Source organism: Carcharhinus amblyrhynchos, unplaced genomic scaffold, assembly GCF_965287045.1.
Source record: "Carcharhinus amblyrhynchos unplaced genomic scaffold, sCarAmb.v2.hapA scaffold_37, whole genome shotgun sequence".
In the NCBI taxonomy this organism is placed as follows: domain Eukaryota; kingdom Metazoa; phylum Chordata; class Chondrichthyes; order Carcharhiniformes; family Carcharhinidae; genus Carcharhinus; species Carcharhinus amblyrhynchos.
The window spans coordinates 6356735-6377131 of NW_027649778.1; the positions used below are offsets into that span (position 1 = coordinate 6356735).

General features: G+C 45.3%; 1 protein-coding gene across 1 annotated transcript in view; it reads left to right on the top strand.

Annotated features, from left to right (window-relative positions):
• Nucleotides 1–12977, top strand: part of clptm1 (CLPTM1 regulator of GABA type A receptor forward trafficking) — a 57702-nt gene extending 44725 nt beyond the window's left edge. Inside the window, exons 11-14 of the mRNA XM_080218158.1 lie at nucleotides 337–432; nucleotides 2173–2308; nucleotides 8769–8936; nucleotides 12551–12977. Of these exons, the coding sequence (XP_080074284.1) occupies nucleotides 337–432; nucleotides 2173–2308; nucleotides 8769–8936; nucleotides 12551–12717 (567 nt within the window). The 3' untranslated portion in view covers nucleotides 12718–12977. The remainder of the gene's footprint in view (nucleotides 1–336; nucleotides 433–2172; nucleotides 2309–8768; nucleotides 8937–12550) is intronic.
• Nucleotides 12978–20397: the final 7420 nt, after the last annotated feature.

Sequence of the window (20397 nt, forward strand, 5' to 3'; positions counted from 1 at the left end):
CGGGTGCTTCGGTTTCCTCCCGCAGTCCAAAACGTGCAGGTTAGGTGGATTGGTCATGCTAAATTACCCTCGTGCCACGGGGGATTAGAGGGTAAAGGCATGAGGTTTCGGGAATGGGGCTTGAGTGGGATTGTGGTCAGTGCAGATGTGATGGGCAGAATGGCATCCTTCTGCATTGTAGGGATTCCATTCAGTGGATAATTCTAAGCAGAAAGAAGCAATGAGAGCTTAACCATATCTGGACCAAGTCCTCACAGATCACCTAGTATTTCTCTTTAAGACTCTTGTACGTTTTTGAAATTGAGGGTAATGTGATTTTTAATTTAATTTTTATAGATTGACCGTGATAATAAAGTGGCAGGGATCTTCCCACGTTTGACATTAAAAGACAAATCAACATATGTACAGTCCTCAACTAAGAACTATGATGATGTGAGTATGAAGTTGTGTTTATAACTGCTTGAAGTATTGTGTGTGTGTTTTAAAATACAGGATCCCAAATCCTGGATTATGGGGCTGAGATTGTGCTGGGTTTTGGACGTCTAACCTGTTATCGTGCACTAGGTTAAGTCATGGAGAGTTCAAAATATCGAGCTTGCATCCAGTTCTCGTGAGCTTCAGTTAGCAGTTTGCATCTGGCTTTTTATGTTTTGAGGGTTGTGTTTGCCAAGTGGAATCAGAGGGCGTAGGTAATGATGAGCTCCTTGTGCCTTCAGCCAGAACCAATTTGGAGTGGGGCTCAACCTGACCAGCCCATTTCCAAAACTTCTGATTGGATTTATTATTGTCACATGTACTAGCATACAGTGAAAAGTATTGTTTCTTGCGTGCTATATAGGCAAAGCATACATACTGTTCATAGAGAAGGAAAGGGGAGAATGCAGAATGTATGTTACAATCACAGCTAGGGTGTAGAGAAAGATCAAGTTAGTGCGAGGTAGGTCCATTCAGAAGTCTAATGGCATCAGGGAAGAAGCTGTTCTTGAGTCAGTTGGTACGTGACCTCAGACTTTTGTATCTTTTTCCCGATGGAAGAAAGAATGTCCGGGGTGCTGAACAATTATGTTGATGGGTCAAGATGTGTGTGGAGTATAAATGTGGTCTGTTTAAGTTCTGTAAATTCATTGATTTTGACTGCTTCAATTGATGTTCCAAATATAACTTGGTAGAATGTAGATCTGTCATTTCTGAGAGATGAACTGATTGGTAATTTGCAATTAACACTGTGGATCTTTAGTGATGTTCCCTGATGAGCGTGTTCAGGTAATTTCCCATTCTTAATGTCACCTTTGCCTTTAAGGAAAAAGCCAGAGGTCTGGTCAGTGCAATGTGGTTGGACTGTTTGATCTTTTTTCTAAAAAAAAGAGTTTTTGGGTGTCAAAATCTTGCAATTTGATATAGGTGCACAAATCCTTAAGATACACTAGATATTGTAATTGTGTCAGTAATAACTTGTAGGATTGCTCTGTGCTTTGAAGAGGCTTGACTAAGAGGAGTGTTGAGGCCTCGGGATCCGTACTCGGTGGAGTTTAGAAGGATATGGGGGATCTCATTGAAATTTATAGAATACTGAAAGGCCTGAATAAGGTGGACGTGGGGAAGATGTTTGCATTTGTCGGAGAGACTAGGATCCGAGAGCCCAGCCTCAGAATAAAAGAATGAATGTTTAGAATTGATTTGATTTTATTATTGTCGCACATATTAGTATACAGTGGAAAGTATTGTTTCTTGCCCGCTATGCAGACAAAGCGCACTGTTCATAAAGAAGGAAAGGAGTGCAGGATGTAGTGTTACAGTCATAGCTAGGGTGTAGAGAAAGATCAACTTAATGCAAGGTAGGTCCATTCAAGAGTCTGATGGAAGCAGGGAAGAAGCTGTTCTTGAGTCGGTTGGTAGAACTGAGGTGAGGAGGAATTTCTTCAGCCAAAGGATGGTGAATCTGTGGAATTCATTGCCACAGAGGAGGCCACGTCATTGAGCGTATTTAAGACAGAGATAGGTTCTTGATTGATAAAGGGATCAAAGGTTACAGGGGGAAGGCGGGAGAATGGGACTGAAAACATATCAGCTATGATTAAGTAAAGCAGATGCGATGGGCTGAATGGCCTAATCCTGCTTTTATGGTCTAGAGATTAATAGGTGGTTAATGATTAATACTTTGTTCTTTTACAGATGGCTTTTAAATATTTGTCTTGGATTCTTTTCCCACTCTTGGGCTGCTATGCTATCTATAGCTTATTGTATATGGAGCACAAAAGCTGGTATTCCTGGGTACTGAGCATGCTCTATGGTTTCTTATTGACATTTGGTGAGTACGACTGACTTGCAAATGCCTTATGGTAAATGTAACAGACTAGAGACATTCCTCTGACTCAAAGTTTCCAAAATGTTTGGATAGGCGAGGCTTGTTTTCCTTGGCACATAAGAGGCTGAAGGGTGACTTTTTTGTACTCCATTCTTAAGTCAAAGCTCAGAATGGACAGGCAAAGAGTAGTTAACACTGCTGCCTCACAGCGCCAGGGACCCGGGTTTGATTCCTAGTTTGGGTTGCTGGCTGTGTGGAGTCTGCATGTTCTCCCCATGTCTGCATGAGTTTCCTCCGGGTGCTCTGGTTTCTTCCCACGATCTGAAAGACGTGCTGGTTAGGTGCATTGGCCGTGCTAAATTCTCCTTCAGTGTACCCGAACAGGTGGCAACTAGGTGATTTTCATGTAACTTCATTTCAGTGTTAATGTAAGCCTACTTGTGACACTAGTAAATAAATAACGCAAATCCATTCCTGGCTTGCTCCGAAAACCAAATTCAAGATGCCACACAAGGCAAGACAAATAAGATCCAAGCTAACGAGACGAGACATTGCAACTCATCCTGGGCTTGATCCAACACTTGATCTCGGCCAAAGAGCTAGAAAGGAAAGACTTGTTTCCCCTAGCTGAGGGGGTAATTACCAGGGGGTGTAGATTTAAGATGATCGATAGAAGGATTCAAGGGGGATATGATGCAAATTCTGTTCCTCCAGAGGATGGTGGAGGTTAGAATTCACTGCCTAAGTTGGTGATTGAAGCTGAAACACTAAACTCATTGAAAAGGTACCTGGATCTGCACCTGTAATGCTGGAACCTGCAAGGATGCAGGAAAGTGGGTTCAAAATAAATGACTGGCTTTTTTTCTCACTTTTCTTTTGGGCCCACGCATACATGATGGGCTGAATGGCCCCTCTGTGCACTGTAATAGTTCTTTGTGGCACAGTGGGTTAGCACTGCTGCCTCACAGCTCCAGGGACCTGGGTTTGATTCCCAGTTTGTGACTCTATGTGGAGTTTGCACATTCTCCCCGTGTCTGTGTGGGTTTCCTCCAGGTACTCCAGTTTCCTTCCACAGTCTGAAAGATGTGCTGGTTAGGTGCATTGACCCAAACTGGCGCCGCTCTGTGGTGGTTAGGGGGTTTTCACAGTAACTTCATTGCAGTGTTAATGTAAACCGACTTGTGACTAATAAATAAACTCTAACTTTCCAATTCTCTTCTATCATCTGATTGTAACCTAGTGAATGAATTCTGTGACTGAGTCTAGTGCTGAATCTCACATGAGAATTTTAATTTGCTAATCATTTCATAGGGTTTAATGTTGAGATTTTGGCAATGGGAAGGGGGAAAGAACTCCAAAGAACGCTGTTTTGATTTAAGCAACAACTGTTATTTTCATCAGAGTCTTTAGTGTCCCAGGTTTGGGATGTTGCAGAGTTTGAACACAGTGCAGGGTTTCTGCGACCTCCCCCGCAGCTGGGAATCTCCGGTCCTGCTGCAGTGAACAGGGATTTGGCTGAGTGCCAGATTCTCCGTTCTCGCTGGCAGCAGCAGTGGGCCGGAATGGCTGGAGAATTCCAGCCACAAGATGAAATTTTAGAAAGTAAAACTGGTTTTATTGAGATGAGTTGTAAGCGGGGGCTTGTGGGTGTGGAAGGAAACATAGAAAAGTAGAAACTAGAAGCAGGAGGAGGCCATTCGGCCCTTCAGGTCTATTCTGCCATTCATCTTGATCACAGTGGGTCATTGATTCTCCCCCCCCCCCCCCCCCCCCATATCCCTTGATTCCTTTAGCCCAAGAGCTATATCTAATTCCTTCCTGAAATTGCACATTTTGGCCTCAACTACTTTCTGTGGGAGTGAATTCCACACATTCTCCACCCTCTGGGTGAAGAAATTTCTCCTCACCTCGATCCTAAAAGGTTTACCCCTTATTCTCAAACTATGACCCCTAGTTCTGAACCCCCCCCCACCCCAACTCTCCCTCCAACCCTGTGCCCCCGCCATCACCACTACCATTGGGAACATTCTTTCTGAATCTACCCTGTCTAACCCTGTTAGAATTTTGTAAGTTTCTATGAGATTTCCCCCCTCACTCTTCTAAACTCCAATGAACACCATCCTAACCCACTTAGTCTCTCTCCATATGACAGATCTGCCATCCCAGGAATCAGACTGGAACAGTAGTACAGTTGGTAAAGTATAATCTGGAATAGAGGTGAGGCAAAATGTTCCAGATTTTGGTTCTCATTTCTAAGTTACCTGATATTGATGGGGTGCTGTAATTGGCCACCCTGGACTTGTAGGACCAGCAGAAAAGATACTGCAAAGCTGTCGGCACGGTGGCACAGTGGCACTGCTGCCTCACAGCTCCAGGGACCCGGTTTCGATTCTGGCCTCGGGTGACTGTGTGGAGTTTGCACGTTCTCCCCGTTTCTGGAGGAAACCCACACTCCAAATGTGCAGGTTAGGTGGATTGGCCATGCTAAATCACCTCTTAGTGTCCAAAGGTTAGGGGAATTAGCTGGGTAGATATGTGGGGTTATGGGAATAGAGTCTGGATGGAATGCTCTGTCGGGGATTGGGCGCAGGGTTCTAATGGCCTCCTTCTGCACTGTAGATGTTCTATGAAAATACGTGAGATGCAATCCCTTGTTATCAGCACTGTACACAATGGGTGGAGACAGCCCTAACTTTGTGTTTATCAAACGTGTTGTAACTATATGGAACTGCATCAATTTGAGGAAAGTCCTAATTTGGGCAAAGTTACAGGAATTAACCCACTGATCACCAGGATTCCAAAAGCTCTTAAAGTGCCTTCCTATCATTTGAAAGGGAAAAAAAAGTGGCGTTTAAACTCTGGCAGAGTGAGGGGGACTATGAAAAGCAAGGAGAATCCTGAATGAAAACTTTAGGAATGCTTTCACTGGAAGGTTTTCCGAACTGTCGAGGAAGAGACTTTTTTTTTACGCTCCCAAATGATGGCGCAGATCTCGCTGAATTCCAGCCAGTTAATTTATAATCAGAAACGGAGTTAATGTTTCAGGTTGTTGACCTTTCAACAGAGCAGAGCTGTGAAGCTAGTCTGAGTCAGCCTGTTAGAGCGATAAGGTGATTTAATCTTTCAATACTTGGAGAATGCAATATAAACCACATTGAACGGTCGAGTAAACTACAAAGTTAAGCACATATTTGTGTGTTTACACATGAACGCAATGTGCATTTACAACCAACATAAAAATACAACAAGACAGTGAAGCTCTTGCAGAGGTCATAAGCTCATAAAATATTGGAGCCATTCGGCCCATCAAGTCCACTCCAAGTTCAGTCATCGCTGATATGCTCCTCGTTCTCATTTTCCTGCCTTCTCTCCATAACCCTTTTAATCCATTATCAATTAAAAATCTGTCACTCCTCCTTAAATTTACTCACTGTCCCAGCATCCACTGCACTTGGGGTAGCGAATTCCACAGATTCACAACCCTCTGGGAGAAGTAGTTTCTCCTCAACTTTGTTTTAAATTTGCTGCCCCTTATCCTCAGACTATGACCTCCTGTCCTAGAACACTCCACAGGAGGAAGTACCCGCTCCATGTCTACTTTATCCAGACCTTTTAACATCTTGTATGCCTCAATTTGATCTCCCACTCATTCTTCTAAATTCCAGAGAGTTTAGGCTTAAACTGCTCAATCTCTCTTCTTGTAACAAACCCCTTATCTCTGCAATCAATCTAGTGAACCTCCTCTGGACTGCTCCAATGTCACTACATCTTTCCTCAAACAGGCCTGTGACACTGAATCTCAAAGGACACAGGGAACCCAGCCAGGCTTGGAACACTGAATCTGATAGGACACAGTGAACTTAGCCAGGTCTGTGACACTGAATATGATAGGACACAGTGAACCCAGCCAAGCTTGGGACACTGAATCTCAAAGGACAGAGTAAACCCAGTCTGACCTGCGACACTGAATCTCAAATGGCACAGTGAATCCTGACAGGCCTGTGACATTGAATTTCAAAGGACACAGTGAGCAAAGACAGGCCTATGACACTGAACCTCAAATGACAGCGAACCCAGCCAGGCCTGAGACACTGACTCCAAAGGACAGAGTGAACCCAGTCAGACCTGCGACACTGAATCTCAAATGACACAGTGAACCCAGCTAGGCCTGTGACACTGACTCCAAAGGACAGAGTGAACCCAGCCAGGCCTGTGACACTGACTCCAAAGGACAGAGTGAACCCAGCCAGGCCTGTGACACGAATCTCAAACAAGACTCTTTCCTCAAACAAGGACACCAAAACTGTGCACAAGGAGTAAACTGTGCGCAATACTCCAGCTGCAGCTGCACTAATGTCTTGTATATGTCTGGAGCGAGGTTTAGATTGCCTTGGCGTTGACCTTTTGTGCATCTGTTACTCTTTTTGAAAAAAAAGCATTAGTAATTGGTTATCTTAAGTTTGCTCTTGAAGCAGGGAAGATTAAAGGGAGAGTCAGTAGAGATGTCCAAAATCATGTGGCGCAGTGATTAGCACTGCTGCCTCGTGGCATCTGGGACCCAGGTCCAATTCCAGCCTTGGGTCACTGTCTGTGTGAAGTTTGCACGTGCTCCCTGTGTCTGTGTGGGTTTCCTCCGGGTGATCAGGTTTCCCCTCTCAGTCCAAAGATGTGCAGGTTAGGTGGATTGGCCATGCTAAGTTGCCTGTTAGTGTCAAAGAGATAACAGGATAAATATGTGGGGTTATGGGGATAGGGCCTGGGTGGGATTGTCAGTGCAGGCTCGATGGGCTGAATCACCGCCTCCTGTGTTGTAGGAATTCTAATGAAGGTTTTTTTTTGACAGTAAATAAGGAGAAACTTATTGTCAGTCAGTGATTGTAGCTTAAGTAACCAGAACACACAGATTTAAGTTAAGATTTAATTTAAGATTAAGTAGATGAGAATCTTTTTGTTACACATTGAGTTAAGCTTGGGAATGGAACACCAGAACACGAGGAAGCAGTTTCAGCACTAACTTGTAAAATTGGATCAATAAGTGAAGAATAACTTTGCTGAGCTAAGAAAACAAGGGAGTACTCACATAATTTGGTTAATAATTAAAATATCGGCAAATGCAAGGCGCTTAGTTGCTTCATAGAATCCCTACAGTGCAGAAGGAGGCCATTCAGCTCATCAAATCTGCACCAACTCTCTGGAGCATCTTACCCAGGCCCTATCCTTGCAATCCCATGTATTTGCCCCATTACCCCATCTCATCTGTACATCTTGGCAATTTAGCATGGTCAATCCCACCTGACCTGCACGTCTCTGGAGTGTGGGAGGAAACTGGAGAACACAGACACTGAGAAAACATGCAAACAGCCACCCAAAGCTAGAATTGAACTTGGGTACCTGGCACTGAGGCAGCAGTGCTAAACACTGTGCTGCACAGTTGTAGAGTGGGTACTTGCCACAAAATTGTAATCAGTTTATTATTAACAACTGTGCTGTCCAGAAGCCACTGAGATCTTAATTGTATTTTGTTATCTTTTGACATAATGTGTATGCTGAGGCTATGGGTGGAGCCTGACAGGTTTAATCACTTGCTGAACATGCATAAGATGACTTGTGGAGCTTCACTTATCCATCTACAGTGTTTCCAAGTGTTAAACCCCAGATTATAGCTCAGGGTTTAAATATGACAGGCATGAGATTAGCACATTGAATGCCAATCCTTACTCTTGTAGCCCTTTGTACATTTACATTAGAGTGGGAAATGCACTGTATGTTGTTGCATGGAATGTAATGTGTTATAAAAATTATTTTTCAACGTCTGCAGCTACCCTTGAAGCTTTGTGGCACACTGTTGCCTCATGATGCTGGGGACCTGGGTTCGATTCCTGGCTTGGGTCACTATCTGTGTGGCATCTGTACCTTCTCCCCGTGTCTGTGTGGGTTTTCTCTGGGTGCTCTGGTTTCCTCCCAGAGTCCAAAGATGAGCAGCTTAGGAGGATTAGACGTGGTAAATTGTCCCTTAGTGTCCAAATATGTGCCGGTTAGGGGATTGGCCATGCTAAATTGCCCTTTAGTATCTAAAGGTGTGTGGATTAGGTGGATTGGCCGTGCTAAGTTGCCCCTTCGTATCCAAAGATGTGCAGGTTAGGTGGATTGACCCAAAAAAAGCTTTAAATTGCCCCTTAGTGTCCCAGGATGTGCAGGGTGGCGGGATCAGTGAGGTAAATACATGGGGGTTACAGGATAGAGCATGGGAAGAGGGTTGGGTCTGGATGAGATACTCTGAAGAGTTGCTACAGAACCAATGGGCTGAATGGCCACCTCCTGCACTGCAGGGATTCTCTGATTTTTAATCAACTCTTTGCAGCCCATCATGTCTGTGCCAGTCCTTTCATAGCCTCCTTCTGTGAAGAATTGTTTTGTGATTGTAAGGATTATAATTGTCTCTTTTGTGTTTGTCTCCTCACAGGATTTATAACAATGACACCACAGCTTTTCATTAATTATAAGCTGAAGTCAGTAGCCCATCTCCCGTGGAGGATGCTTACCTACAAAGCCCTAAATACCTTTATTGATGACCTCTTTGCATTTGTTATTAAAATGCCAATGATGTACAGAATAGGATGTTTGAGAGATGGTAAGTGGCTGAATGAAATCTTTTAATGAGTTCACTGATCATCTGACACTTTTGCCTTCCTCCTCCCCTGCACACAGTTTGAGGAAGTGAGAAAAGCCTCCTACTGTCTCTGCTGGGGTGGATTCCTGCAAGTTTCGCTTGGGTGGTGTTGCCTGCCACGGTCTGTTTTAACCCTCTTATGGTGGACAAAGAATTGCGAGTGGACTTCTTGTTAGTACAATAATATTTATTCACACACACAAACACACTTATTACTCACCCATCCTCAATCAATACTAAGTTACCTTACAGAATACAAAAGTTCAAGTCCAAGACTAGACCTCGACTTAACTTTTGTGTGATTGGCAAATTCCCAGACATGTATTGGCCTCTATCCGTGTGTGGTCTCTGTAATTCTCTGCGAAGTCTGGTCTGATACTCTGGTCTTCCTTTCTTCCTCGGGTGTGGTGGCTCTCCTCGTGCTGGTGTTGGTCACCATGGTTGTCGCTCGTTTGGCGAGAGAGAGATTCTTCTATTGTGCAGCACCCTTTTATATGTCATTGATTTTGTGGCTTTTTTGGCTATTGCCAAGCAATCGATCAGGGTTTAATCACCCTGATCGATAGAGTCCAGTCAAGTGCTGCCACACCAATTTCCGGATGTGTCCCCAGTGGCCATGCCTGTAGGTAGGTCACATACCTCCCTCCCAAATAAGATGTTAGGGTGCCCTGTGTCTGGTAAACAACCTGGTTTGATCAGAAAGTGTCCTTGTCCTGGAGGTGGCCCATATCCCATTTATTCCAACATCTGTAGCCTGTTTATCTCTGTCCAGTTTCTTTTGAAGCTGCAGCCTGTCTGTTTCAATACTTGTCCAATTATCCCAGCATGCTCCTGCAAACCGCCATCTTAGGTGGCCTGTTTAGCCCCAGTGATGACTGCATTGTACAGTTTATTGGAAGGTGAGACTCTGAGCTCCTACACCTTTTGGATAGAGTAGTTGATTTAAAGAGATGGGCAGGCAGCTTGTGAATTACCCTTTAGTATTGGAGTGCTGGAGAAGAGGGGGAATGCAGCAGTGATAGTGTCCTTTCACTGGAAGTTCATTATTGATTCAGGCTTATGCTCGCTTAGAGGTGTCTTTCTGCTTTGGAGAGCTAGGACTTCAGAATGTTGTTGAAAGCTTGGGTTCCGAAAGCTGCTCAAGAAGTATTTTAAAACCTTCTCAAAGGAAATGAGACAGATCACGGCACAGAAAAGGCGACCATTGGCGTTCATTGTGAAACATAATTCCTTTCGACTCTCATGGGTGGCACAGCGGTTAGCACTGCTGCCTCAGTGTCAGGGACCTGGATTCGATTCTGGCCTTGGGTCACTGTGCAGAGTTTGCATGTTCTCCCTGTGTCTGCATGGGTTTCTTCCAGGTGCTCCAGTTTCTTCCCACAGTCCAAAAGACATATTGGTTAGGGTGCGTTGGCCACGCTAAATTCTCCCTCGGTGTACCCAAACAGGTGCCGGAGTGTGGTGCCTAGAGGATTTTCACAGTAACTTCATTGCAGTATTAGTGTAAGCCCACTTGCGACACTAATAAATAAGCTTTAAAACTTTAAACTTTGAGATTTCTCTCTAAGAAGTGGCCTAGTGGTGTTATCGCTAGTCTATTAACCCAGAAACTCAGCTAATGTTCTGGGGGACCCCAGATTTGAATCCTGCCATGACAGATGGTGGAATTTGAATTCAATAAAAAATATCCAGAATTAAGGATCTACCGATGACCGTGAAACCATTGTCGGAAAAACACATTTGATTCACAAATGTCCTTTAGGAAAGGAAATCTGCCATTGAACCTATTGTAGATGTACACTCTTTTCTGCGCCCTCCAGTCTTCCGAGTCTTTGCATTCTATCATTGAGGCAGAGCTTTAAGTTGCCTGGGCCCTTCTACTTGGAACCCTGTCTGAGACCGCCCCGCACCCCACTTTCAAACTTTCTTTTCAGGTTCTGAATTGTCTCAAAATCTTTAATCACCCCTCCTAAATCCGATTGCTGTTCTTCTTGCAAATACTCTGCAAAGTGCCTCGGGGACAAGTTTGCAGCATATTGCATCAGTACGATCTTCACCATCTGTAATGGAACAACTCTGTAAGTGATACAGGAAGTACTTCTCACGCAGTGAGTGGTTAAAGTCTGGAATGAGTGTGCGTAGGAGGCAGGTTGAATGGAAAATAAGCGTTATCTGAAAAGGAAGAATGTGCAGGGCTACGGAGAAGGTGGGAGCATGGCATTCAGTGAATTACTCATTTGGAGGGCCAGTCAGATCCAGTTGGGCCAAATGGCCATCTGCTAGGGTTAACAATTGTGATTCCATGAAATTTAGTGCATTTATTTTTTATTCCCTCGTGGGAAATGGGCATCACTGGCTGGCCAGCATTTATTGCCCATCCCTAGTGCCTGAGGGCAGTTGAGAGTCAACCACATTGCTGTGGCTCTGTAGGTCAGAGCAGGTAAGGACGGCAGATTTCCTTCCCTAAAAGGGCATTAGTGAACCAGATGATGGGTTTTTCCGACAATGGTTTCATGGTCATCACATTCTTAATTCCAGATTTGCTTTTAAACCAAGTTCAAGTTCCACCATCTGCCATGGCAGGATTTGAACTCAGGTACCCAGCACATTAGCTGAGTTTCTGGGTTAATAACCTAGCGATAATACCACTAGGCCATCTCTTCCTTAAGGTATCCCAAAGCACTTCAGAACCACACTTGAAGTGCAGTTGCTGCTGTCGTGTAGAAAACACAGCAAGCTCTCGCAGCGAGATGTGATATTGACGCGGTTAATCTGTGCTGAAGATGTTGTTGGAGGGAGAAATATTAATGCGGGCACTATGAAGGGCTGTTTTGAGGGGTGTCGTGGGATGTTGAATGAGGAATCTTTTGGTTTAATATCTTATCTGAAAGATAGATCCACGATCTTTGTGTCTTTCATGGAGTGGATGTGGAGAGGTTATTTCCACGAGTAGTCAAACCTAGAACCAGAGGGCACAACCTCAGGCTAAAGGGACAATCCTTTAAAACAGATGAGGAGAAATTTCTCCAGCCAGAGAGTGGTGAATCTGTGGAACTCTTTGCCACAGAAAGCTGTGGAGGCCGGGTCATTGAGTGTCTTTAAGACAGCAATAGATAGGTTTTTGATTATTAAGGGGATTAGGGGTTATGGGGAAAAGGGGCTGAGAAAAATATCAGCCATTATTGAATGTCAGATGTGATGGGCTGAATGGTCCGGCAGGACAGCTGTTGGCACTGCTGCCTCACAGCACTAGGGAGCCGGATTTGATTCCCAGCTTGGGTCACTGCCTGTGTGGAGTTTGCACATTGTCCCTGTGTGGATTTCCACCGGGTGCTCCAGTTCCCTCCCACAGTCCAAAGATCCTCGATTAAAGTTTCTTTCGGCCGTGCTAAATTCTCCCTCAGTGTACCCGAACAGGCACCGGAGTGTGGTGAGTAGGGGATTTTCACAGTAACTTCCTTGCAGTGTTAATGTCAGAGTACTAATGTGACTAATAAACAAACTTTAATTCTGCTCCTGTGTTTTATGGCCTTAATGTGACTACCCAAAATAACCCTATTTTTCTTTTGAACCAGACGTGGTGTTTTTTATCTACTTGTACCAACGCTGGATCTATCGAGTAGATCCGACTCGAATGAATGAGTTTGGGACGAGTGGCGAAGACTCAGTAAAGGTGACGAAAGAAAATAGTTCCCCAAAAGCTCTAATGGCAAAACCGGAGGGAGAGAAGAAGAATGATTAAATTAAAACCTTTGTATGGTCGTAAGTTTAATGTTTTGCTGAAGCTGCAGCAGAATTGAGACCATGGACTGTAATAATCTACTTCCTGATTTTTGTATTAATATAATCCTGTTGAAAATAAGTGAATTTTGAAGTCCAGGTTAATGTGATGTACTGTATTGTTCTGAAACATATCTGTATTTAAGTATGATAACTTTGTAATCACTGTATTCCACTGTGGAATATTTGGTACATTAAATTACTAATAACGTTTAAATTGCAGCCACTTGTCAAAGGCAGCCTCTGTTCATTTCGGGGAGGGTGTGGGGTGGGGGGAAACGTACCAGATTTTAGAAATATTCGTCTGAAATTCTGTTTCCTGTTGCAATCAACACTCCAGTAAATTTATGTTTCGAAGCGGGTTGCGTGTTAGACTTGCTAGTGGCTATCTCTTCAGTTTTTCATCCAACTTTATTGGATGTTGATTTCCAGTTGGTGTTGATTATACCACCAAAGGCGTTGATTCTCCTGACGCAAGGGAAGGAGAGGGAGGAGGGAGGGATGGAGGGAGGGTTGCAATTCTAGGCTGCATTCTCACACCCCCCCCCCCCCCCCCCCCCGTGAGTATGATGTTTTCTTTCTACTAATGGAATCCATTTGGAAAAAGCGAAGATATTTGTGCAAATGCTCAAAGCGGTTGGTGCTCCCTCGTCTTGGTTTACTTGTCCTGAGTTGCGGCACCAAAATAAAAATAGCGGTTAGTTGATTTAAAAACACTTCCCACCTGTCTGGTGCTTTATTTTTCAAAGATTGAGATTACTGAATTGGAGCTGCCTGGTGCTGTTCAGCCTAAACTCCACCCCTCCCCCCCAACCCACCTCCAACTGACCCTGTAACCTCGCCATTCCCCATTGGAGTAGTGCTCGTGTGTGGACATTAACTTCAAACTTGAACGTTAAACTTGGTGCCACAAATTGGTTTACGTTAACGCGGCAATGCAGTTATTTTGAAAATCCCCCAATCCCCACACTCCGACATCTGTGCGGGTACATGAAGGAAGAATTTACTACGGCCAATGCACCTAACCTGCATAAGTTTGGACAGTAAGGGGTAATTTAGCATATCCAATCCATCTAACCTTTTACATCATTTGATAGTAAGGGGCAATTTAGCATGGCCAATCCACCTAACCTATACATCATTGGATAGTAAGGGGCAATTTAACAAGGCCAATCTGCCTAACCTGCATTTCTTTGGGCTGTGGGAGGAAACCGGAGCATGGACGAAACCCAGAGATACAGGGAGAATGTGCAGACTTCACACAGACAGTGACCCACGCTGGGAATTGAACCCGGGTCCCGGTGCTGAGGCAGCAGTGCTAACCACTGCACCACCATACGAAGCAAGGTATAGGAGTTACCTCTATGCATTCACAGTTATTGATTTTAGGTTGCAACGTTCATAAGGTATTAAAACCAATCACAATCACTTCACACTTAATTGTAATATCCAGTCAGTGTGAGCTTTTTAATCATGCTAGCTGACCTAATCTGTCATTGTTACAAGTTATTGTCCCAGCTTGTGTCTGCAGATACCGTACCCATCTCCCCATTCCAAATCTTAGAATCCTACAGTGCAGAAGGGAGGCTGTTTGGCCCATCAAGTCTGCACTGACCACTATTCCACCCAGGCCCTATCACCATAACCCCATGCATTTACCCTAGCTAGTCCCCCCTGACATCAGGAGACAATTTTGCATGGCCAATCCACTTAATCTGCACATCATTGGAGCGTGGGAGAAACTGGAGCACCTGGAGGAAACCCACGCAGACACGGGGAGAATGTACAAACTCTGCACAGACAGTGACCTAAGCTGGGAATTGAACCCAAGGTCCCTAGCGCTGTGAGTAAGCTGTGCTGTCATGCCACACTTCAGACATCTAAACCAGACATCTGATTTAATAAATCTTCTCAGACTGAAGGCCATGATGCTTATCTGTGACGAGCTTTTTATTTTCTCATTGCAGCTTCTGTGATTTCTTAAAAATATATTATTCCTTTCAACATCCATGTCAGAGGTGATGAATCCCATTGCCAGTGCTCCCTGTTCACTGCATTGTGGTCGCGTGTCACATTCCAGCACAGTAGCTCACAACACCCCAAACAAAAGTGTTTGCCAAAATTAATTGTGCCAAGGGATGACCACCCTCTTAACTGAGGGGACAAACCGTGACATCACAGTGCAGCCACCCACCTGCACGCACGCACACACAAACAGGCATCAGTGAGATCAGGCATCACACTCTGTCTTGAAACTGGGAGAATTTGAGGCAGGAAGCTCAAATTGGATTAGCTGAAGGAGCTGTTACTATCTGGCTGATTTATCTGGGAGTGAATGCAATGACACAGTGGTTAGCATTGCTGCCTCATCACGCCGGGGACCTGCGTTCAATTCACTCCTCAGGTGACTGTCTGTGTGGAGTCTGCACATTGTCCCCATATCTGCAGAGGTTTCCCCTGGGTCCTCTGGTTTCCTCCCACAGTCGAAAGATAAATAGGTTAGGTGGATTAGTCGTGCCAAATTGCCCCTTAGTGTCTGAAGATGTGCAGGTTAGGTAGATCAAGGGCCGATATAGCATAGCTCATCTACCTAACCTACACATCTTTGGGCACTAAGGGGCAATTTAGCATAGCCAGTGTCCGAACATGTGCAGTTTAGGCGGATTGGCCATGTTAAATTGTCCCTTAGTATCCAAAGATGTGCAGGTAGGGTAGATGGGTCATGCTATATTGGCCCTTGATCTACCTAACCTGCACATCTTTGGACACTAAGGGGCAATTTGGCACGACCAATCCACCTAAATTGCCCCTTAGTGTCCCTTTAGAACTGCAATGAGGAGGAATTTCTTTGGCCAGAGAGTCGTGAATCTGTGGGATTCGTTGCCACAGAGGAGGCCAGGTCGTTGAGTGTGTTTAAGACAGACAGAGTTAAGTTCTTGACTGAGAAGGGGGTCAAAGGTTACAGAGAAAAGGCTGGAGAATGGGGTTGAGAAACTTAGTAAAAAGTCTGACAACACCAGGTTTTAGTCCAACCTATTTATTTGATAATATACTCGCAAGCTTTCGAGGGGTTACCCTCTTCGTCAGGTGACGAAGAGGGTAACCCCTCGAAAGCTTGCGAGTATATTATCAAATAAATAGGTTGGACTAAAACCTGGTGTTGTCAGACTTTTTACTGTGTTTACGCCAGTCCAACGCCGGCATACCCACATCTTGAGAAACTTAGCCATGATTGAATGGTAGAGTGGGCTCAATGGCCTAATTCTACTCTTTTTTTTCTTACGGTCTTTCTCAGCATTGAATATATTCAATGGAGTACCCACAACCTTTTGGGGTGGGGAATTCCAAAGATTCCCTTCCCCTCGAATGAAGGAATCTCTCCACATCTCAGTCCTAAATTAGCCCCCTAATCCTGAGACTGTGTCCCTCCCACCCCCCGTTTTAGATTTCCAATCTCTTCTCAGCAGCACGGTGGCACAGTGGGTTAGCACTGCTGCCTCACAGTGCCAGGGTCCTGAGTTCGATTCCCGGCTTGGGTCCCTATCTGTGTGGAATCTGCACGTTCTCCCCGTGTCTGTGTGGGTTTCCTCCAGGTGCTCCGGTTTCTTCCCACAGTCCAAAGATGTGCAGGTTAGGTGCACTGGCTGTGCTAAATTCTCTGTGTACCCAAACAGGCACCAGAGTGTGGCGACTAGGGGATTTTCACAGTAACTTCATTGCAGTGTTAATGTAAGCCTACTTGTGACTAATAAACTTTTTAAAAAACTTTGGCTTGAGAGTTTCGTGTTGCTGCTAGTGACTGCAGTACTCATTGTGAACAGTAGATGGGGCATGGCACCAATATTAACCCTGGACAAGTCAAAAAGGTTCCTCTCCCATGATGTGACCAAGGAGAAATATCATTGGGGTGTTAAAAATAGATCATTATTTTTGTATTTTCTTTGAATATTTCTCTTTACCAGATATAAGAATATTGAAAATGGGGGAAAAGGTTAATTGGCTGACATTCAAACCTCATCCATTGGGTAATGGGTCTTTTCGCTTTCTGATTGGTGTAGGAAGGTCGTACATCACAAGGTTGGGTATGTTGGCCAACTAATGGCTGGAGGGTGGGGGAGGGGGTAAGTCATGTGATGCCACCTCCAGGAACACAAGTAATTCCAGTTGGCAGCCCTACTGGGCCCAACCTTGTACAGGATGCACTCTGAGGTGCAGCAATGGCCAAGAATCGAGCAGCACTGTTCTGTTTTGTAAGACTAAAATTGTCAGAGACACTATGAGAAGGGCTCAGCCCCCATTCTCGTTGCCCCTTCCTGCGCACACTCTAATGCCCCGTAACCCTGTTCTGCCCTGAGACACAGTAAAAAGTCTGACAACACCAGGTTTCAGTCCAACTGACTTATTTGATAGTAAATTCACTAGCTTTCGGGTTAGCCCCTTCGTCAGGTGAATGGAGAGTTCTGGTCTCAGACAGAGCATATAAAGCACAGACAGTTTACAGATTACTGATTAGAATGCGAATCTTTACACCTAACCTGCTGTTCAAGTCTTAAAGTGGCTGACAATGTGTGTGGAAGGAGCACTGATCACAGGTTAAAGAGATGTGTATCTTGGGTTCATGTCGCACTATCTGTAACCCCCATGACTTGCCTGGGTTTGCAAAACCTCACTCACTGTACTGTCTGGAGACAATACACATCTCTGTAACCTGTGATCTGTGATCAGTGCTCCTTCCACTCACATTGTCGGCCACTTTAAGACTTGAACAGCAGGTTAGGTGTAAAGATTCGCATTCTAATCAGTAATCTGTAAACTGTCTGTGCTTTATATGCTCTGTCTGAAACCAGAACTCTCCATTCACCTGACGAAGGGGCTAACCCGAAAGCTAGTGAATTTACTATCAAATAAATCAGTTGGACTGAAACCTGGTGTTGTTAGACTTTTTACTGTGTTTACCCCAGTCCAACACCGGCATATCCACATCATGACTGCCCTGAGACAGCAGCATGAGTGGCCTATTAGATTCCCTTCCTTCTGCGCAGTCACACAATAAGTTGGTTCCTGTCCCTTAGTGTCCAAAGATGTGCAGGTTAGGGGGATTGGCCATGCTAAATTGCCCCTTAGTGTCCAAAAATGTGCAGGTTAGGTGGATCAGCCATGCTAAATTGTCCCTTAGTGTCCAAAGATGTGCAGGTTAGGGGGATTGGCCATGCTAAATTGCCCCTTGGTGTCCAAAGATGTGCAGGTTAGGGGGATTGGCCATGCTAAATTGTCCCTTAGTGTCCAAAGATGTGCAGGTTAGGGGGATTGGCCATGCTAAATTGCCCCTTGGTGTCCAAAAATGTGTAGGTTAGGTGGATCAGCCATGCTAAATTGTCACTAAAGTCCAAGGATGTATCGGTTAGACGAATTGACCATGCTAAATTGCCCCTTAGTGTCCAAAGATGTGCAGGTTAGATTGATTTGCTATGCTGATTAGGGGTGTTATGGGGATAGGGCAGTGGGTGTTTGGGCAGGGGGCCTGGTGAGATGTTCTTTTGGATAGTCAGCACAGACCTGATGGGCCGAATGGCCTGTTTCTGTAGCATAAGGATGCTATAGTTTATCACACACGAGGACTGCTCTGACTGCTTTAGTGCCTTTTTAACGTCAGCAGATTCTTACTACCTCCTCCCTCTCCCCCATAAATAAGAATACCGCTCCGACCTGTTCCTTCCTTCTGGCCCCTCACCCAGTCTGCCAGCCAGCACTCCCTCCCCTCCCCTCCCCGCCCCGCCCAACTCCCAGCTCGTCCTGCGTGTGGGTGAAGGTTGATTTTGAAGTGGTGCTTTAAGCCATCGACCGTGTGATGTGGAAATGATGGATTTGAAAGCTTTGCGAAAGGCTTGGAGCACCACTCGAAGGCGCCTTGAATTTTAGATGAGAGTCCTGGAGGCTGGCCTCAAAGGAAGGGAGAGAATGTGGCGACGCTGGCACATGGCAGACTTCAAAGAGGCAATCGCAGTTGGGTGGGGGTGGGGGGGAGGGGGGGGGGTGCTTCTTCAGTATGTCTGTCCACACACATAAGGACTCAGGCAAGAGTGCGATTCGTGCCTCCAAAATGGGACTTTGATCAAGTGGAGGTGAAACGGGATTTCTTACCCCCTCCTCCACCAAGCAGCAGAAACCAGAGGACCGTCCAACCTGGACGCAGCTCACGTACGCTGGAGCAGAAAGCAGACAACGACAGTGAGCGGGAGTGTTGGCAGACGAGATGCCACCCCCCCCCCCCCCCCCCCCCCCGCCTGCAAATGTAGCCACTTCTCTTGAAATGCAACCTCTTACCCAGTCCCTGTGCAATGAAAAACTCTACAACCCTCCGCCCCGTGACTTTCAAAGCACGAATAGAATCCCTACAGCACAGAAAGAGGCTATTCAGCCCATCACGTCTGGACTGACAGCAATCCCACCCAGGCCCTATCTCCGTAACCCTATGCATTTACCCTGCTAACCTCCACCCCCCAAGACTAAAGAGCAATTTAGCATGGCCAATCCACCTAACCTGCACATCTTTAGACATTAAGGGTAATTTAGCATGGCCAATCCTCTTAATCTACACATCTTTGGACAGTAAGGGCCAATTTGGCCAGATCAATCCATCTAACCTGCACATCTTTGGACACTGAGGGACAATTTAGCATGGCCAATCCACCTAATCTGTACATCTTTGGACATTAAGGGGTAACTTAGCATGGCTAATCCCCCTAACCTACACATCTTTTGACAGTAAGGGCCAATTTAGTCAGACCAATCCATCTAACCTGCACATTTTTGGACACTAAGGGGCAATTTAGCATGGCCAACCTCCCTAACCTGCACATCTTTGGACATTAAGAGATAACTTAGCATGGCTAATCCCCCTAACCTGCACATCTTTGGACACTAAGGGAAATTTAGCATGGCCAATCCACCTAACATACGCATCTTTGGATACTAAGGGCAACTTAACCAGGCCAATCCACCTAGTCTACATATCTTTGGACACTAAAGGGCAATGTAGCATGGCCAATCCACCTAATCTATGCATCTTTGGATTGTGGGAGCACCTGGTGAAAACCCATGCAGAGATGGGGAGAATGTGCAAACACAGACATTCACCTGAGGTTGGAATCGAACCAGGGTCCCTGACGCTGTGAGGCAGCAGTGCTAGCCACTCTGCCATTGTGCCACCTTCTCATTTACATAAAACAGATAACATAGTTATTCAAGCCTCCTCCAACACTCTTTGCTTCACCCCACCCTCCCTCCTTGGTTACTTGGCTTCCCCAGGTAATTAATCCATTCACTTTAATTGCTCCAAGTTGGTGGCAAGTAGAATAATGACAGAACGTTGTGAATGTAGCCCAGCCCATCATTCAAAACAGCCTCCCATCCATTGACTCTGTCTACACTTCCCGCTGCCTCGGGAAAGCAGCCAGCATAATCAAGGACCCCACACACCCCGGACATTCCCTCTTCCATCTTCTTCCTTCGGGAAAAAGATACAAAAGTCTGAGGTCACGTACCGACCAACTCAAGAACAGCTTCTTCCCTGCTGCTGTCAGACTTTTGAATGGACCTACCTTGCGTTAAGTTGATCTTTCTCTAACCCTAGCTGTGACTG